This window comes from Medicago truncatula, chromosome 8 (assembly GCF_003473485.1).
Source record: "Medicago truncatula cultivar Jemalong A17 chromosome 8, MtrunA17r5.0-ANR, whole genome shotgun sequence".
Classification (NCBI taxonomy): Eukaryota; Viridiplantae; Streptophyta; class Magnoliopsida; order Fabales; family Fabaceae; genus Medicago; species Medicago truncatula.
Genome location: NC_053049.1, coordinates 34,276,623 through 34,295,634, shown reverse-complemented (window position 1 = coordinate 34,295,634; position 19,012 = coordinate 34,276,623). Strand labels below are relative to the sequence as shown.

Here is a 19,012-nt window from a genome sequence, read left to right as displayed (position 1 = left end):
CTAAGGTTTCAGATAGGTCCTTTAAGTTTCGAGTTTATTTCAAATATGTTCTTTCTATCAACCTCTGTTAAGCCAAAGTTGATCTGGTTTGGAAAAAATTGATGTCAAGTGTCAGAGAGAACCACCTCACCCACTTAACGGACATATCAGTTTTTGGCTTAACGGACATAACAACTTTGGCTTAACGGATGTTGATAGAATGGACATATCCGAAACAAACTCGAAACTTAAAGGACCTATCTGAAACCTTAGAAACTTAAAGGACCTATCTAAAATAAACGTGAAACTTAAAGGACCAGGTAGGTATTTGGCATATTTTAAATTAATCATCATTGAAGTGAGATATATAAGTAGATTAGAGTATACAATTTCTAGTCCTTCTTTATCTATTCATAGCTATCCTTTGACTCTACAACTAGAAAAAATATTTACCTATAGCCTTTCATTCATATTTATGCTGATATATTAAGGAACAAGGTAAACTACAAACTACAAATCTTTTTAAGCCCTAGCAAAGCTTGAGATAAATGACTATCCACGGTAGGGTTTTAGATCTTGAAAGAAGAATATTGTTGCTATTATTTTATCTAAAATGAATTTTAAACGATCATTCGAAGGTTACAATTTACAACTTTATCAACTGGCGAAATAATATACAATATTAGAGTAGAGTTTAACATATGAACTAGTTATTTGATGTTAAAACAATTATTACAATTTACAACTTTATCAACCTATGAATTAATATACTGCACAAACATGAATTTTGTGTCCTCATTTTAAAGATTTGATTCGGTAAAATGTGGTGTGTGAATTGTATAACTTGCCTAATTCACTTGTTCAAGAAAGTAATTATTGGTCAGTCACTTGAGTAGTAATGAAGATAGAAAGATTAGTAATTCATTCATTATCTTTTATCAAAATGAATTTTACTTACAAGTTTTTCTCTTTCACAAAATTCTAAAGCTCTCTTTACTCATTTTATACAAAATTCTTTGATTTCCTAAATTCGGAGTAAAGGTACACATGGTAAATTAATGTAAAATCATTTTTGGAAATAACTTTGGGATGATCTTCTCAAGAATCCTAACACCAACTTTAAGGACGAAGAAAATAATATCATTTTGTTCTCGACATTACAAAGACTCCATATCCATATAACCCAAGCGTGAAGCACATTCAAGTTCAAACCATAAGTAGATACAAGACCTGCCAAGCCTGAAAATAAGAGGAAACAATTAGTCCTTAATCACCACTTATTCAACACTTTCATTATTTTACAACAAACATACAATCAAAGCAGCTAAAGATTTAACTTGTTGATTCTCATAAAACAACAAGCAAAGGATTCTTAAAAGTCACAAAATTAAAGATGAACAATACAATAATGGATGTTTGGTTACAATTACAAAATTGATTATGCTTTCAAACTTTATTTTCACTGAAAAGTGAAGAGAAAAAGAAAGAAAAAAAAGGTACCTTTTGTCCTCTCAGGAAAACAAACTTTTGAACAAATTTTTCTATGTGAAGATAAAAAGTAGCTTTTGAGCGAAAATACCAAACATCAATCAATACACTTCAAACTCAATTGTAAACCAATCAAGTTAAATATAAAATCAATTTATTCATGAAAAATTGTACACACCATGAATAAATGTAACCTAAACATGTTGAACCTGTTAAATAGAAACTTGAAATTGAACACATGAATTATATGAATTAATATATGATTATATACCTTCACCAGCAACAAAACTATGTTTGCATTTAGAGATTTTAATTACTCTTTCATGTAGAGTAGGTTTCTTTATACCCTCGACAGTGATGTAGACTCCACCGTATTCTCCCCTCTCTTGAATGAGTTCCACAACACCAAGGTTTGATCCCAAATGACCCCCAGTTTGGGAAACACTGAAAATAATAGTGATGTCAGACTCCAGTGTATTCTCTCCTTCCTGGCAATTTGTTTTTGATAGTATTGTTTTTTTCCAGCATATTTAAATTTAATTTTACAACACCTTTACGAATAATTATTCAGTATTTATACACCGTATACCTTTAATTTAATTTGTTTTTGATAGTATTGTTTTTCTCTCTATGCTGATTTTGGTCAATCAAAATAGAGAAAAACAAAGTTGTCATGGAAGTTGTTTAGAAAAGGTGTACAAATATCACTACTCATACTACAAAATAGACATAGATTTATTTAGAGAGAGAGGCCAATTATTATTCTTAATAATTGTCTTGTCTCATGTGTCAAAAATCAAAGCATATTAAATCCGAAAATTGGCTTTTGTTTATAGTCTCAACATACCTGGTCTAGAAAGGCGTGACATTATTTCCATCCATAGATTTGTGCTAAGACCAAACAACGTGTTCAAAACGACACTGAAATCAAGCAAGCACCATATTGTTGTTATAGCAAAACGTAAAGAGTATAATACTATAGCTAGCTTGAAGGCAAAGATATACTTACATTGTGATAACCCCTATAACCTTGTCTTCGGCGTTTGGCCATCTACAATAGTGGGTTTGAGATATGAGAGACAGTGTGGCTGTGTGTGTGAGATGGATTTATAATGTTAGAGAGTATTTGTGGGTGAAAAGTTGAGTGCGTGAGAAAGAAGAGAAGTAAGTGAGTGGGAATAGAGTTTCTTTTATAGCCACTAGGTGGGGGGTGGTTTTGGTTTAGAGATTCCAATTCCAAAAAGGAAAAGGCTAACTTATTCTTTAAGAATGGAATCCACTTTGGGTTGTCCGATAACGAGCGGTCACAATAGTCCTTTAATATATCAAAATTTTAAAATAATATTTGTTTGTATGTTATATTAGTCAAAATAGTCTTTTATATTAAAATGTCTCAATAATATTGTCATATTAGTCTCTTTAAATATGAACTTTATGTTTTTGGTTAATAATTAATATTTAATTTATATTTTGTTAAAATATTAAAAAAAAAATTACAGATTTCTTATAATATTCTTAACATTTTTACAAAATCTCATTCAAAATTTTAAATGGTACACATAAATTGTTTTAAAACATGGACAAAAATAATGATGGAAAATTTTTGAAGACTAAATTTCGAAAAAAATATATATATATTTTAGAGAAACTGAAATGAAAAATATAGAGATCAAAAATATATTTAATTCTTATCAAAATACCCTTTTTATTTTCCTACCTAAACAAATTAGTAGAGGCAAAAATTGAATGTGGTACATAAATCAAAGAAGTGATATTTGAACAACTATTTAAAACAATTTTGGTGACAATTTCCTTTCTCCCTCTTTTTACTGATCAAAACAATAGAGAGGAAAAAAAGGAAGAAAGAGAATAAAAATATAATGTAAGTATGAGAGAGAATGTTGTCATAAAGTGATATTAGAAATATCATTTCTCTAAATCAAAATGATTGATGTAAATATGAGAGAAAAGATTGTCATAAAGTGATATTAGAATTATCATTTCTCTAAATCAAAATGATTGAACGTAGTGCATAGAGGAAGTACCATGCTAATTTTGATGGAATAAATCTTTGATGTTTTGGATCAAAGTAGCACATAATTTTTTGAGTGGATCATCAACTTCGTCCCTGAATTTTCACGGGTCGGCCAACTTCGTCCCTCAATTATGCGAAATATCAATTTAATCCCTAAATTTGTTAAATGTCAATCAAGTTAGTCCTTATGTTCAAACGGAGCGTTAACGGGGCTGACGTGGCCGTTAACCTCTCACATGTCAGACGCCACGTAGGTAGGGACTAATTTGGTTGATAATAACAAACATTTCGAAGGACTAAATTGATTGATTTGCAGAAAATGTTTTGGCTTTCTTCCCAAATGACTATTTTCTTCCCCAACAGCTCTTTCTTCCCCAATTGTATAAAATTGGAACCCTAATTACACAATCTGCAATCTACACTCTATAATCATGAAAATTTCCTCAAATAATTAGTGGTTCAGTTCTGCCCCAATTCAAAAAACTTCAAACCCTAATTTTTTTTCGTAGTGAATCTAAAAGCCAAAATCCTCAAAATTTCTTGAAGCAAAACTATTGAATTGAATCTGAAATGATGTGGGGTGGGAATATGGGAAAAAACGGTTATGAAAATCTTCAAACTCCAAGTTTAATGGTGTTGTGAGAGTGCTTGAATGTTGGTGTCCTACAATTTGTGTTGTTAGAAAATCCAATACTTCAAAAAACCCAGGAAGGCCATTCTATGCTTGCCCTCTGCCAAAGGTTGGTTTAACTAATCAAAAGAGGTTGAAGATGATTGAGAAATGTAATCTTTCTATAATAATATTGCCATCAAATTAGTCCCTGAATTATTTATCTATCTATCAAATAGATCCCTACGTTATATAAAAAACCATCAAATAAGTCCCTGAATTGTTTAATCAGATATCAAATTGATCCTTGAAACATATGTGTACAAAATAAACTAAAGAAGGCAGAACACACAAATTGAAACTGAAATATTACATAGACATAAGTCCTAGGTTATAAGTCATAAGTCTGAGAAATTACATAGGCAAAAGCAACCCAACTATGGGGCATTAACAAGTCGTAAGTCTTAAACGACAATTTAAGCAAAAAGAAACCCAACTGTGGGGCATAATTCAAATAAGCCTAAATATTACAAATCAAAAACATCTATTAAACTCCAGGAAGCGTCACTTCTTTGGGAATCCAGCAGTTGGTATAAACTCCATGAATTTAGTAGGTTGGGTCGAACCGGATGGACCATAGGTTGGATATGGAACCCTAATTATGCCAGCAGGAGTTAGATGAGCTGGTGCAGGACCCCTCATTGGTGTTTGCTTAGGCCTATCAACTGAAAGAACTGGTCCTCTAAGGCCATACCTCCTTGGTGCAGAAACCTGAAATTGCAAATTCAATCAAATTAGTCCCTAAATCATAACATAATCAATCATACGAGTACTTCAATTAATATTATTAATTGCCAAAACGATCCTTAAAAATTAAGAGTCATACCTGTCCAGCATTTGCAACAACATTTCCTGCAGTTTATGCATTCCCAGACACAACATTATTCTTGTGGCTGACTTTCTTGAGCCTCACTTCCAAAACCCTAAAACGAATAATCAAAACAACTGTCTCAAAAACGCAACAAACACAAACAAAGAACAAGGCAAGCATCAACGATCACAAAAACAAAATAAACAACATGATCAAAACTTAAAACGAAAACACAAAAAAAAAACGGACAAAAACAGGGTGAATACGAACACAAAAACTTGATAAACAACAGGAAAGGCGTTTACCTTTAATCACAACCGAACACACAAACTTCAAAAATGTCAGAATCGCCGGAGATGATGATGATTTTGGAGGGGTGAAAATGGAGGAAGTTTTAGCGATAAGAAGAAGGGTCAAGGACATTTTTTATGTTCTGAAATGTGAAGAAGGATGTATGGGTAATGCAAGGGCAAAATGGGAAAAGGAGAAAAAAATAAACTGAAATGTGAAAACTCAAATTTTTCAATTCAATCAAATTAGTCCCTGAACACGTGGCTTCCTTCTTACAAGACAACACATCATGCAAGACGACAGATCAGCAAGGCTAACAGAGGACTTGGACGGAGGGACCTTTTTGATGGACGTCTGATAAATTCTGGGACTAAGTTGATATTTCGCATAATTGAGGGACGAAGTTGACCGACGTGTGAAAATTCAGGGACGAATTTGATTGTTCACTCATAATTTTTTAGAGAAATTATATTTGTACAATCTTTTTAGGGAACAACTTTTTTTTCCTTCTTTTTTTGACACAAAACAAAAAGAAAAGTTTATTATTTCAAATATTATCTCAAAATGATAGTAGAATTAGCATTTCTCAATTTTTATTTAATTGACGACTCATTTAAGTTTTTTTTTTAAGTAACTCATTTTAAGTTTTTTTCTTCTTCTGAAGAAGCTCATTTAAGTATTGTTGACAACAACTTTTAACAATCTTGCCTCAAAATGAAAGATAAATTTTTTTTCCCATGAGCTTATCTCATTTGGTAAAAGATAATGCACAATTTGTGCATGGATCGGGATTCGAACTCCGAACATCCCACTTATTCTTCTTAAAAGTTGAATTTCTCTAACCACTATGCTAATTGACAAAAAGAAAAAAACATTATGTTGTTTAAAATTATAATAACTAAATCTTATTTACAAAAAGTATCGATGAAATTTTTTAAAATTTTTATTAAAGAATATTGATTATTTTTTACGACAAAATTTAATATGATTTTTATAAACATTGAAATGATGTTTTTCTTATAAAATGATAAACAATATTGACAACACTCTTTTTCAACATTTTCTCCTAACACTCGCTTGATTTAAGCCAATACAATCTCCTCAATTCTTGATGTTGGTGATTTTCGTTTTTTAACTATCATCATGTTTTTTATTGTCGATTTATGCAATGTGTGGATTATAATGTTGGAGTAAATAGGAAATTACTCCCTTGAAATTGTAAATTTTGTCAATTACCTCTCGAAATTAACAAAACTTTAATTACCCTCTTGAAATTGCACAACGTTAATCAATTTATCCCCTCCGTCATATTTTTCTGTTAGTCAACATAAAGTTTTGCAAATACCCCTCTGAAGTTTTCCACTTATGTGCAAAATGTCCCCTGAACTTTAAAATTTATATATTTTTTTCTTATCTTGACTCAAATGATATTAAAGATAAAAAATTAATAGTTAGCTTTGTGTCTCCTCTTAAGTTCTTGGAATATAATTATTGAATTTTATCAATGTCATGTGTATCATCATTGTGATTTCACCTTTGACTTATTGACCTTCCTTTACAAGTTGATTATGGTGTCATTCTCCTCTATTCATTTGTTTATTTCCATTTGTGTTTGTTTACAATTTCCATTCATGAATAGATTGGATAAGGTTTTTGTGTTCCTTTTATGCATATAGATATAGATTATGTTTTTGGAGCATTTGAGATCAATAGTAAACAGCTACTCATCATACCATACAACAAAAATGGTTAATGAGTAGTTCAAAAATTAACAAGATTTGCTATCAAAAAAGATAGAAAACCGCAAATAAATAGATTAAACAAATAAATTTCAATTATGGTGTAGAATAATGTGATGGAAATTGACCCAACATAAAGCTAAATGTTAATTGCTTGCCTTTAATATCTTTTGAGTCATATACAAGAAAGAAAAAAATAAAAAAAATTCAAGTTCAAGGGGCATTTTGCACATAAGTGCAAAACTTTAAGGGGGTATTTGCAAAACGTCATGTTGACTAACAGAAAAATTTAACGAAGGGGTAAATTGATTAATGTTATGCAATTTCATAGGGTAATTGTCTATTTACGCATAGATGTTGTGTTGACCAGATGGTGTTGTTGATGTTGGATTTCATTTTAATATTGATTTCTTATGAATTCTAGATTTGAAGAAGATGAAAGAAAAAAAAATAACAATTTTGAGCTAGTACTAAAATGACATGTGTATCTCAGTTAACATTTTTTTTTCTTCATAAAACTAATAGAAGGGGTCAAATTGAATGACAAACATATATTTAAAAGATTCAGACGGACCCAAGATTAATTATGGACCAAAGTGATATAAAAAAAATAGTTAAGAGAAAAAAAAGTATTTAAACATAAATTAGACAATTCAAGTCCTTTTGAAGAGAATGAATATTTGTTTTCTACCAAAGACTAGAGTTTGAAGGGCAATATAATCTTGAAGTGTAATTTGTAATCACCAAAGAACCAAGGTGAAATTGGAGGAAGAAAGACATGAAGACGGAAGAACCAAGGTTTTTTAAATTTGAATTTTTTGTCTTCTAGTTTTTTGGTTTCGGTCCCTCTCATCGTGTAACTCATCATCCACTTTATCAAATCAGTGTCATCTACCACATCAGCAACTATCATGTCACCCTCCGTTAGCCACATATGCATTTTTGGAACAAATGAAGACAACAAGTACCAAAAGTAAAACGTTTTGAACTTACATGGTTTATTTTGCAACAAAAAAATATACAGTGACGAAAACCAAAAACACACAAAATTATAGGGACGATTTATTTATTTAAGTTTTTTTTTTTTTTTTTATGTATTGTTGTGTAATATGTTTTTTAAAATAAAAAAAAAAACTATAATGTTGCACTTTTGTTGAATTTGAATAAATTTTGTATTGTTAATGTAATGTCAAATTGATGTAATATTATTGAATTATTACATAATGTTGTTGCTTATAGGTGAGTATTGTGTTCGAATTTGTTGTATTGCTTTGCAATTGTGTTTATGAATTACAAGTTCTTAAACATGTTGTTTGTATCCTGGTTGACATCATAAATGTTATTGTATGCATAACAGAGCAGGCAGTTAACTGTCGTTGCGAACGGCAGTTGATCCAACGAGAGTTAAATACCATCCGGAGCGAACATCAATTAATTGTGTTGAGGGTATTTTTGGGGTGTAAAGAACAATTTTTAAGTGAAATGAGCAATTTTCTTTAAAATTTTGTACCAAATCATTAATAAAAAGCCCATTATCAACAAAATCTTAAAAGAAAGCCCATTATCGCCAAACTTGGCAATATAATAAGTAATAACCAAAACCAATTATATCCCCAACGGCTACTTATTTCTAACGGCTACTTTTATTAAATTTAAAAACACGATTCTTTCTTCCAAAATCTCATTCTTCTCTCTCTCGTGATTCTCTCGCATTCATCAAAACACTGTCCATTTTTGTTTCCCCGTAGGAACAAAATCTGTTCTATCCAACTACATCATCAAAAACTTGCAATCTTTTTCAACAATGATGCAAGAGATGTGGAATGCTCCTCCAGGTTTCAGACCCTCCAAATCAGCACCTTCTTCACCTGCAAAACCTCTTGGTGTTCCCAGAACTCGTTCTGAATCATTTCACATCACTCATAAGGTTCCTATTGGTGATACTCCTTATGTTAGAGCCAAAAATGTTCAGGTGATTGTTTTTTACTTTTTTGTTTTTCAGATTTTGTTATTTTAATGTTTTATCTAAATGGGTTGTTTTGATTTTATGTTCAGTTGGTGGATAAGGATCCGGAGAGAGCAATTCCGTTGTTTTGGGCGGCGATAAACGCGGGAGATAGAGTGGATAGTGCTTTGAAAGATATGGCTATTGTTATGAAGCAACAGAATAGGGCTGAAGAAGCTATTGAAGCTATTAAATCACTTAGAAGTAGATGCTCAGATCAAGCACAAGAATCCCTTGATAATATTCTCTTGGATCTATACAAGGTAATTAACACCGCCAATTTTTATGATTAAATTATATTTGTTTTTTGATTCATATCATCTATCTTTAGATGTTAAAAACATATGGTGCACAATTGATATATGTGTTGTACTATGCACCATTGGATCAAGTGGGATATTGACTTATTGATCCAATAGTGAGAAAAAGAAAAAGAAAAAGAAAAAAACAAGTGTATAGTGCAACACTATTTTATTTGGCACATAAAGTTAGCCCAAAAAGAATTTTAATTTTATAATCACTAGTAATGGTACTAATTAATGTTGAACAACAGAGATGTGGTAGGCTTGATGACCAAATTGCTCTATTGAGGCACAAGCTGTATTTAATCCAACAAGGGTTGGCTTTCAATGGCAAGCGCACAAAGACTGCTAGATCTCAAGGGAAGAAGTTTCAAGTCTCAGTGGAACAGGAAGCCACTAGATTATTGGTAAGAAAACCATCATTTCAATTTTAATCCTTATTTTGCTTGGACCAAATTAAAACACTCATTTTTTGTAATTAGTGCCTTTATAAACCTTAAATAGTCATGTTTTTATGCAAATTTATGTATTTAATGCATTACACATTGAAGTGTTTGACTTTTACAATGAATAAATTTCTTAAATTGAAATCCATAAAAGAGTTTTTACTTTTTCAATGAATAAATTTCTTAATTTGAAATCCAAAAGAGTATTTGACTTTTACAATGAATGATTTCTTAATCCGAAATTAATAAATAGGGACCCAAGTTGAACAAAATTTATGCAGGGCTAGACTTGAAACTGATATTTGAACTTTGTTGTTAAATGAAGGGAAACTTGGGATGGGCACTGATGCAACAAAACAATTACATAGAAGCAGAAGAAGCCTATCGCCGTGCGCTTTGTCTAGCTCCAGACAACAACAAGATGTGCAATTTAGGCATTTGTTTGATGAAACAAGGAAGAATAGCTGAAGCAAAAGAAACTCTCCATAGAGTCAAACCTGCAGTTACAGATGGACCAAGAGGCTCAGATTCTCATCTGAAAGCCTATGAAAGAGCACAACAAATGCTCAAAGATCTCGAGTCCGAAATGATGAACAGAGGAGGAGTAGACAGGCTTGAACAAAGTAGACTCTTTGAAGCTTTTCTTGGTTCTTCATCAATCTGGCAACCTCAGCCTTGTAAGGATAACATTCACACAAGCTTGCCGCCAATGAGAACAACATCAACAACAATTCAAGATGAATTTGGTGATGAGAACATCAATTCCAATACCAACATAGTGAAAAATTACACAGCACAGCCACAAAACAAGTTTACTCCTTTGGTGAACAACTCACTTAATGTTGCAGCTCCGCCATTTTATGCAGCGAAATCATCTTTCAAGGAATCAAATGAGAATTTGAATTTGTCGGAGAGACTTAAGAGAACAAGGTCTGGAAATGCTGCAGGATTACTGAGAGTGGATGATGTGAACAGCAACAAGGTGAATGTGGAATTAGGTGTGCCTGGGAACAAAGCAAGAAGGCTTTCATTTGAGAAGAATAAGTTGTGTGATTTGTTGCCTGATACTAAGGACTTTGAAGATGCTATTCTTGCTGCTGTTTTGGGGTCTTCAAATGAGTTGGAGAATGAAAATGCTGCTACTTCTGGGATTTGCTCCAAGAAAATTGACAAGAGGAGGCTCAAGGTTTTTCAAGATATTACATTATCTTTGAGTCCAAAGGCTTAAGTTAGTTGACTATTACATTTTTTGAATAACATCATAGTGTTAGATTGGAGATGAGCTTGGTCTCCATTATTTAACTTAATTTTCTGTATGCTTACACTATGGCAGTTCTACTACGGATAGGAGTAGCCATCTGCATTTTGGAGCCCCCCCCTTAATTGTCTAATTAATTTATGTTGTTATTTGTTATTGCCTTGTACCTTGTAAACAAGGCACATTGACTTATGAATAAATTGATATGATGAGTTTATTGGAACCAAATCCTTTATACTTCTATCAGAATGACCAATTTACTTGATCCTTTTTTTTTGCTTCAAATAATAGTAAAACTAGCAAGTGTACCTAGTAGAACACAAAAAAATGCATCATACATCCGACATTCATATTCTGGCATATCTATGTCATCATGATAAAGCATTATGAGGTCATTAAATCAGTGCCACTGTCAGTCATACTGGGTGCTACATGAGATAAGGTACAAGATGGACTTGTTGCCCTTGCAAGATTACAAGCAAGATGTTTCTTGAGTTGTTACGTCATTACCCTTATGCGCTCAGCAATATGCAACTACAATGTTTGATAATTAGATTAGGAAAACCAAGCAGATTGAATTACAAAACAAAAGAGTGATACATTTTAATTCTATTGGAAAAAGCAAAAACTAGAGACTAGAGATCGTTAAATGGAGTCTATTTTAACCGTGCACAATTACCGATGTTTCTTGAACTTTGATATAAGACTCAAGTAACAAGTTAGTATTTACAGGACACATTCTCAATAAACACTCGTGTCAAACCCATAATTCCATCAAGATCTGAGAACCCCAGTTACAATTGGCTTTGCATCAAAATATCTCCTATATTCACAAAAAAACTCGCAATTCTCTAGGAAACGCTTCAGCCTTAATTAACATTGGCAATAAAGAAAGCAAATAACTGTTGTCTAGTAGAAGCTGAAAACATTAAAGGAAGGTCCGCAAACTGAACAACCTCGTGATTGCATGTTATGTGCCTACCAATCTTCTATGTCATCATCAGATATCTCCATAGCTTCACCATCTAAACTCATTTTGTCAATATCAATATTTGATTCCTGATGTAGTTCATCATATCCACTACCAACCCTATTTCCCAGCAATTTAAACATAGGCATGTATTCTGTGGCCATAACTGACATATGATAAGAACTCAACTGATTACAAGCAGGGATTCTCTGCCTTAACATCTTATTCTGCAATAGAAGATCACAAATAGAAGTCAAATATCAAAAAGAGAAACATAAGCAATTTGTGAGGTTTTTGTTGATTACAAAACAAACTTATATTTGGTTACAAAATCCCTAGCTATAATCAAAGCGAGCTAGAATATGAGATATTTGAATCTCCTAGTGAGAAAGCTACCCTGCTTACACTACCTACTACATGAATTATGCTAGCAACATGATATCTAATGGGGCCCATTTAAATTTCAACAAATTAGAGTGTGTTGCTAGCACTCCTCCCTACTACATGTCAGCGTAGACAGAAAACCAGCATAAAAAGAGCATCAATCAAGGAAACCAATAAAATATTCTATTAATGTTCTCTAGTCCTTTTTTCTCTCCCAAGTTAAACTAAAATGCAACATTTCAGATTATCTACATGAAGTATAGAAACTGAAACATTGCAAGATAATAAAATATATAAAGGGGACATAATGAGTTTACCTTCTGGTATGATAATTCTTTTTCAACCTGCCAGAGCTTTGGTCGACGGATTGCATGCCACCTGTAAAAGTAAACTGATAAAAATATTAGAGAAACATAAAGTTACACTTTGCAGAGAAGACTGCATGCATATAACTAACTGGATAACCTGGAGGAAAGTGGACAAGAGTTTCCAAATAGCACCCCACGAACAGCAATTGATGCAGCAGCTGACTGTAAAATACTCTCTGCCTCGTTATAACTAGACACCATTCCCCGAAGTTTAGTGAGAAGGATATCAGCATCACCTAGATATGAAGACAAAATCCATGCATCTTCTACTGCCTCGTCATTTAAAAAATCTAGAACTGCGAGAAATTATCCAGAATTAGAAAGCTACTGTATTAGGTTTAGAAAATTTATAAATGGAATAAAATATCTTCACTATAATCAATTTTTCACAAAGAACATTAAAAGCGCCTTGAAAGGAAATACCATTTTCATGTAGAAAATCAGCAACTGGACCAGGTTGCACATGGGATTGACAAAGAATCTTCTCTGGGACATCCATTTTTAAAGGTAATCTTGAAAATCTTTCGTGTATGAGAAAGCCATTTTGGTCTAGCACATAAGAAAATTAACTATAGTTAAAAGCTGCAGAATAAAATTATCTTAATATTTCAACTTAAATATGACTAAATTATTTATGAACTCAGTACCATATTCTACTGCAACTCCAGTCTCCCTCTTATTGTGCAAAAATTTCCCTAAGGCGTGAAATAAAGATAGTGTCTCATCTCTGCCAAAGTACAAGGAAGATCCATCATCTAATTCAACAGGTTTATTACTTTCCTCTTTTAATGCATGAGGACTGCGGGTAGATTGCGACAAAGAATGCACTTGATTCGGGTTCAGACAGAAAAACTGTAGAGAAGTAATCGCATGTCTAATGTCACCCCCGCTTGCTTTTGCTATAAGATCAACATTGTCAGCTGTCACATCACACTGCTCCATTTGACATATTCTAAAAAGTATCTTCTTAATAGAATTAACTGTAATTGGATTGAACGCAATCTGAAAGTTTAACAAATTAAGTTCTGCATAAGTATTCTACTATAACATGAAATCGGAAACCACGAGAATTATTGAAGGTAGTAACCTTACAAGCCCCAGAACTTTCTAGAGATGTCTTAAGTTCTTCCACGGACCGTGCATTATAATCTGCTGAATCAGTATTTCCGTAATCTGTGACCAATATGGCTGTGGGTATCCGAGTTGTGTGCACCAAAAGATTCAAGCAATCTTTAAGTCTTCCTAAAGCAGCTTTACTATGCATCATGGGAAGATCGTCTATTAAATATATGATGGAAGGCTTTGACTCCCCAGTAAAGGAGGTTGGTATTAATCCAAATGTCCGTATTCTCTCAACAAAACTTACAAATTCATCCAACTTCGAAGTGTATTTTGTCTCTGTCAATCAATCAGAAAACATGTAAGAAACAAATAGTCACAACTCACAATAAGGAAATTACAAATTTCAATGATTCAGAATTTTTCCCAAAAAAATATTATTGCAAGCATTTTTCCCATTTGGACTGTGAACACAATGTACATTGTTATTTACTCATTTTGAAGTAAATCCTCGAGGACGCTCACCATTTAATAGTAAAAACAGATTATTCAATAGGAGGGGAGGGGCTAAGGGGAGGAGTATAGATTTTCTGATAACCAGTTCATAAAGAGCATACCGACTAGACCTACCTGTTCCAGAGTTATAAAGATGCTCTTGCCAAATTACAGGTGTAGGTGTGTTCCATCCACATACCATCGCACCCAGATGAGAAGCAATTACATGAATAGCAGCCTATGCAATCAAAAGAATAAATTTTCAATGTCAATCAAGGCAGTATTCCTGACAAAGGATGTTAAGATGTGGTTCTTTGTGGCAATCTTCTAACTAAAAGTCTTCTACACGCTTTTTAGATATAGCAGAGTCTATAAAAGTGAAGACAGAATTAAAATTTGCGTGAAAGAAACGAAGAATAAAGAAATATAGAAGCATCTAAAAAAGGACATAAAAGGAAAATTATTGAGAACAAGCCACAGTAGTTTGAAGATACCAAATATTATCATTTCCAAAATTATCTTGTGTGGATGTGCTAATACATGAAGGGTTTTTCTATCATGTGCAAATTTGCACATATTAAGAAGTTTAAAATGGTAATTTTGACTTGGAACTTGTGCATTTCATATTAAATATGTAGCTTTTTAATAAATAAGTTTTATTTTTCAATAAAAAATTACTACTTTTAGATATCTTAACATGTGCAATGTTGCACATGTTAGACAAACCCATACATGAAAGAGGGTAAGGGTGTTAAGTGTTTAGAAGAGAATGGAAGAGCAACATACAGATTTTCCAATTCCTGCCTGCCCACTGACGACAAGAACATTATTTCTGTAGACACCCTGTAAACAAAGGGGAGAAAAGAAACTCACATTAAACATATAGAAAGTGCAGGGACAATTTTACAGTCATTTGTATCAGTATGAACTAGCACGGGGAGAAAAATTTCTATAGAAATTTGAACTCCAAAACTAAATAAATACTTGGGTGAATTTGGAAGAGAAGACTAAAAAAACCAACAACTAATAAATGATGATGTTCACCTCCTTCTGCTATGTAAAAATTCTCCTTTCTGCATACTGAATTCTTGAACATTGTCGTCGTAATCGTGAAAGAAAACTTAATTCTTAGAATAGTTGTCAACTGTAATATTGTTCATAAAATGACTGTTTGCAGCCTCACAACATGCCAAAACTAAGAGCATGGGAGAAGCTAATCACAGAAATCACAAGTACATATTACCTAACAATCAATGCCATTATCATTATCATTATCATTATCATATAATAACATATCACAAAAGATAACCAATAACATCTTACATGTCAACATTGAAAATCAAAGAAACTTAACATTCTAAAGTATTTATAATTCGACTGTGATGTAACTTATCCTTAATTTCTGCCTAAACATTATTTTGCACGTGTCATTGAGGGAATAATATTGTATATATAGACACACACACACACACATACTCTGTAACGAGTGAAAACCAAAAGTATAATCATAAGACACAAAAATTGATTAAAATCATATAGCACCTTTCCTATATTAATTACCTTGGAAGGCTTCAACCTTTCTTCAAACCATGTCTTAACTTCTTCAACCTGCAAGTACAACACATAGGGAAAAGTGAAAACAGGATGGCATTCATATTATCAGTATCAAGAACTTAAGGAACGGAGATTTGACCTTTTTCTTGTGAACAGCAAGCTCTTCCAGCGAATGGGGCTTGTATTTATCAACCCATAGCTCTTCTGCAGTGCTCCTTTGAGTACCTAATGCATCCATTCAGCACTAATGATTTATGAGATCAAGGAACAAAGATAAAGATTCAGAGGCACGATAAATGGAGGGAAATTGGCACAAAGTAAGCTTTTAAATTTGTTTTAACAAATTTTTGAACAAGTTGTTTTAACAAATTGCTTAAAGGACTTGGGCCTGTTTAACAAATCTTTAGGGTTCCAACAAACAGTCCATATATTACCATGTAGTAACATAATTGAAAAGGCACATCTGAAATACTATATATTTTAGCTTCCCAAAATAAGCTTCCATCCTGAGAGACTAGTCTCCTTGGGTACTGTAAAACGTCAAATGCGGAGACTTCTTCCATCTATGATTTTCTATACGGTTGAATTCAACATAACATATTTAAGGGACCTGAACCAAATCCAGTTGATCACTTTAATGCCGTTGGGGAGTGAAGTCCAAAAAAATGATAATGGATAAAACCAAAACACTTGATGTAAGATTGCAAACAAAGACTAAGAAGTTGGACAACAACAAAACTACACAAATTAAGGGCTGTGAAGGGTGAAGAAAGAGCATAACACAAGGGTATGAAAGGTTTGACAATACACCCTCCGGTCACTAATATAAGCAAAAAACTACATTTTAGATTCATTCATTTAATGATGTATGCGGTCTATAATAAAGACCATGTGCATCATTAAATGAATGAATCTAAAATGTAGAATTTTGCTTATAATAGTGACCGGAGGGTGTATGTCCCAACCCACTTGAACACCCGTAAAGACCGACACAGAAATTTATGCTCTCACGTCCAAGCATTTTGTAGTGCGTGTAGCAGGATACCAACACCAGGGACACGGAAACAAACATAACCTAAACCACGCTATGCATCAATAAAGGGTTTGCTGAAAGCTAAGCCAGATAACTGTGGTCAATAGCCGGAAATAACAGGCAGGTGCCTATGATTGTAAGTTTGGATTTCAGTTACAAACATGAACATTCATTCAAAAGAACTTTAGATACTTTGGGTCAAGTTTTTTAACAGTAAACCAAACATACACTTAGTTTGGTCATGAACAGTGAGAAATTGAGTTTTTCTCTATAAATGATGATAAATTCCAATAATGCCCAAAACATTGAGCTCGTCCTCACGCAGAAGGGAGGTTAAGAGGGTGTTTCCAATGTTGTCAATTGGGGACAGAGGATTGTTAAAATTACCCTATGCAATTGTGCTAATGAGTCACTGTAGCAGTTATTTGACAACATTTTGTACTAAATAGCGTATGAAGAAACAACAACGGTTTGTCCAAATTCCGCTGTGCTATACCGTCGCTATAGCTTTTATTTAACAACATTGTTTTCTATGAACCATGGATCAAAACGGCCGGTACTCTTACTAATACTACTATCTGTCTCTCTCTGATACGGAAGTTGTAGAGTTGGTATAAAAGCAAACATGCATGTTAAACCAAAGAAACAGCATACCAGCAGCAGCGAATACCTTTGACCCGGTAAAGACTTGGTTGAAGTCATCATCAAACAAGTTTATCTGCAATTAAACAAATTCAGTCATCACATTCTCCTCTTATAGTAATTCAAAATAATTGAAATAAAAAATGCAATTAGAACTAAGGTACAGTGAAATGAAAAATACGCGTGACACAAAAATGGTAGCAACATAATACAAAGTTCATCTTGTCAAAAAAAAAATAATACAAAGTTCATAAAAATTAAAAAAGTGATTATTCAGATTAATTGATATTACCTCGTAAAGCTTCGAGAGACGAGGCGCTGAACTGGAAACACGGGCTTTCTTTCTTCCTCTGGAGCCCGTTGAAGTGGACTTGGGTTTGGGCTTGGGCTTTGAACTGGTCGAACTCAACGAACGAGTTTTGGGAGCATTTTCTTCGTCATCAGATGAGAGAACAATGACGGAGTTTCGCTTCGCCATGTTGTAGAACCGTTTTCAAATGAACACCGTCGTCGATTGCTGCTTCGCCGTGAAACGAAATCACGGTGAGAAACCCCACATGGCGGGTTTTGAAGGGCAAAAACGAGAAAGTGATTCACTTTTTGGTGGGAATTGGGAATGAGAGTGGCTTAGAGGAGAAGCCTTTGGCATTGCTGGGTGGGTCCCTTTCTTTGGGCCTTATTGTAACTTCTCCGCCCACGTGTTAGGCCCAAATCTTAGAATGTCACATAAACACTGCACGCTTAACCTAACTAATCTCCCTCGGACAATCTATGAGGCACGTAAGGTAGGTTGTTACCTCCCAACCGAATCTTTTCCATACGTATAACGATATATAAGCTGGAATCGAACCACTAACTATATACTTAAAGAACTCAAATCTCTTACACCAACTAAATTATGCTCATGGCAACTACCATGAACAAATTCTACTAATGAGTAAATAAATAAATCGACTTGTACTTAAAAAAAGAGAAATACATCATTGAAATTATGAAGCGTTAGTCAAAATCTTGTCTTTATTAACTTTTGTCATTAAGGACTAGAACGAGACATGTTAATTGAGAATACAACCGCTCTATGTTGATCTCATATGAATGTTATCGCCCCCATGGCATAGTTTTCCTTTCATGTCGGTATTTTAGTAATTAGTTCATGCACAATTACTATTATTAACAAATTTGACATTTAAATGACGGCTAATATGGTTGTTGGATCAACATATAATGTGACAAGTCTAGTTAGCATGTCATTTCATAACATCTAACAATTGAAGTTATCATAGATTAATTTTAATGACATTTTATAATCTCAGCTGTATATTGCCAATTAGCAAAAATGAAGAACTATTTCAGCTTACAATTTAGAGGATAAATATGCTTATTCACTCAAGATCATTCTAACTTCAATTGAAGTTAACATAGATTAATTTTAATGACATTTTAGGTCTAGTTTGTTGTGGAAAATCATTTTTTATTTTTGCTG

At 33.1% G+C, this 19,012-nt stretch overlaps 2 protein-coding genes and 1 long non-coding RNA gene across 3 annotated transcripts; 1 reads left to right on the top strand and 2 right to left on the bottom strand.

Moving 5' to 3' along the window:
- Positions 1-976: 976 nt before the first annotated feature.
- Positions 977-2,625, bottom strand: LOC112417531 (uncharacterized). The gene is made up of 4 exons (XR_003008108.2): positions 2,477-2,625; positions 2,315-2,388; positions 1,739-1,911; positions 977-1,218 (listed from the first exon to the last, which is right to left on the bottom strand). It is a non-coding gene; the product is annotated as an uncharacterized lncRNA (long non-coding RNA).
- Positions 2,626-8,673: 6,048 nt separating this feature from the next.
- Positions 8,674-11,267, top strand: LOC11440153 (protein POLLENLESS 3-LIKE 2). The gene is made up of 4 exons (XM_003629225.4): positions 8,674-8,985; positions 9,069-9,281; positions 9,572-9,727; positions 10,092-11,267. The coding sequence occupies exons 1-4, from the start codon at positions 8,818-8,820 to the stop codon at positions 10,992-10,994; spliced, it is 1,440 nt and encodes a 479-aa protein (XP_003629273.1). The 5' UTR covers positions 8,674-8,817; the 3' UTR covers positions 10,995-11,267.
- Positions 11,268-11,602: 335 nt separating this feature from the next.
- Positions 11,603-18,158, bottom strand: LOC11438038 (cell cycle checkpoint protein RAD17). The gene is made up of 12 exons (XM_003629224.4): positions 17,822-18,158; positions 17,542-17,605; positions 15,994-16,079; positions 15,861-15,908; positions 15,087-15,143; positions 14,436-14,538; positions 13,834-14,144; positions 13,394-13,748; positions 13,170-13,295; positions 12,844-13,042; positions 12,696-12,756; positions 11,603-12,221 (listed from the first exon to the last, which is right to left on the bottom strand). The coding sequence occupies exons 1-12, from the start codon at positions 18,005-18,007 to the stop codon at positions 12,003-12,005; spliced, it is 1,815 nt and encodes a 604-aa protein (XP_003629272.1). The 5' UTR covers positions 18,008-18,158; the 3' UTR covers positions 11,603-12,002.
- Between the last annotated feature and the right edge of the window lie 854 nt (positions 18,159-19,012).

Bases quoted from the DNA above. Each gene is read 5' to 3' on its own strand.
- LOC11440153 (XM_003629225.4), top strand. From the start codon at position 8,818: ATGATGCAAGAGATGTGGAATGCTCCTCCAGGTTTCAGACCCTCCAAA. The intron at 9,282-9,571 runs GTAATTAACACC...GTTGAACAACAG, and splicing joins TTCTCTTGGATCTATACAAG to AGATGTGGTAGGCTTGATGA. The intron at 9,728-10,091 runs GTAAGAAAACCA...TGTTAAATGAAG, and splicing joins AGGAAGCCACTAGATTATTG to GGAAACTTGGGATGGGCACT.
- LOC11438038 (XM_003629224.4), bottom strand. From the start codon at position 18,007: ATGGCGAAGCGAAACTCCGTCATTGTTCTCTCATCTGATGACGAAGAA. The intron at 14,539-15,086 runs GTATGTTGCTCT...TTGATTGCATAG, and splicing joins AGGCAGGAATTGGAAAATCT to GCTGCTATTCATGTAATTGC. The intron at 13,043-13,169 runs GTATTTCCTTTC...AATTTCTCGCAG, and splicing joins TGATTTTCTACATGAAAATG to TTCTAGATTTTTTAAATGAC.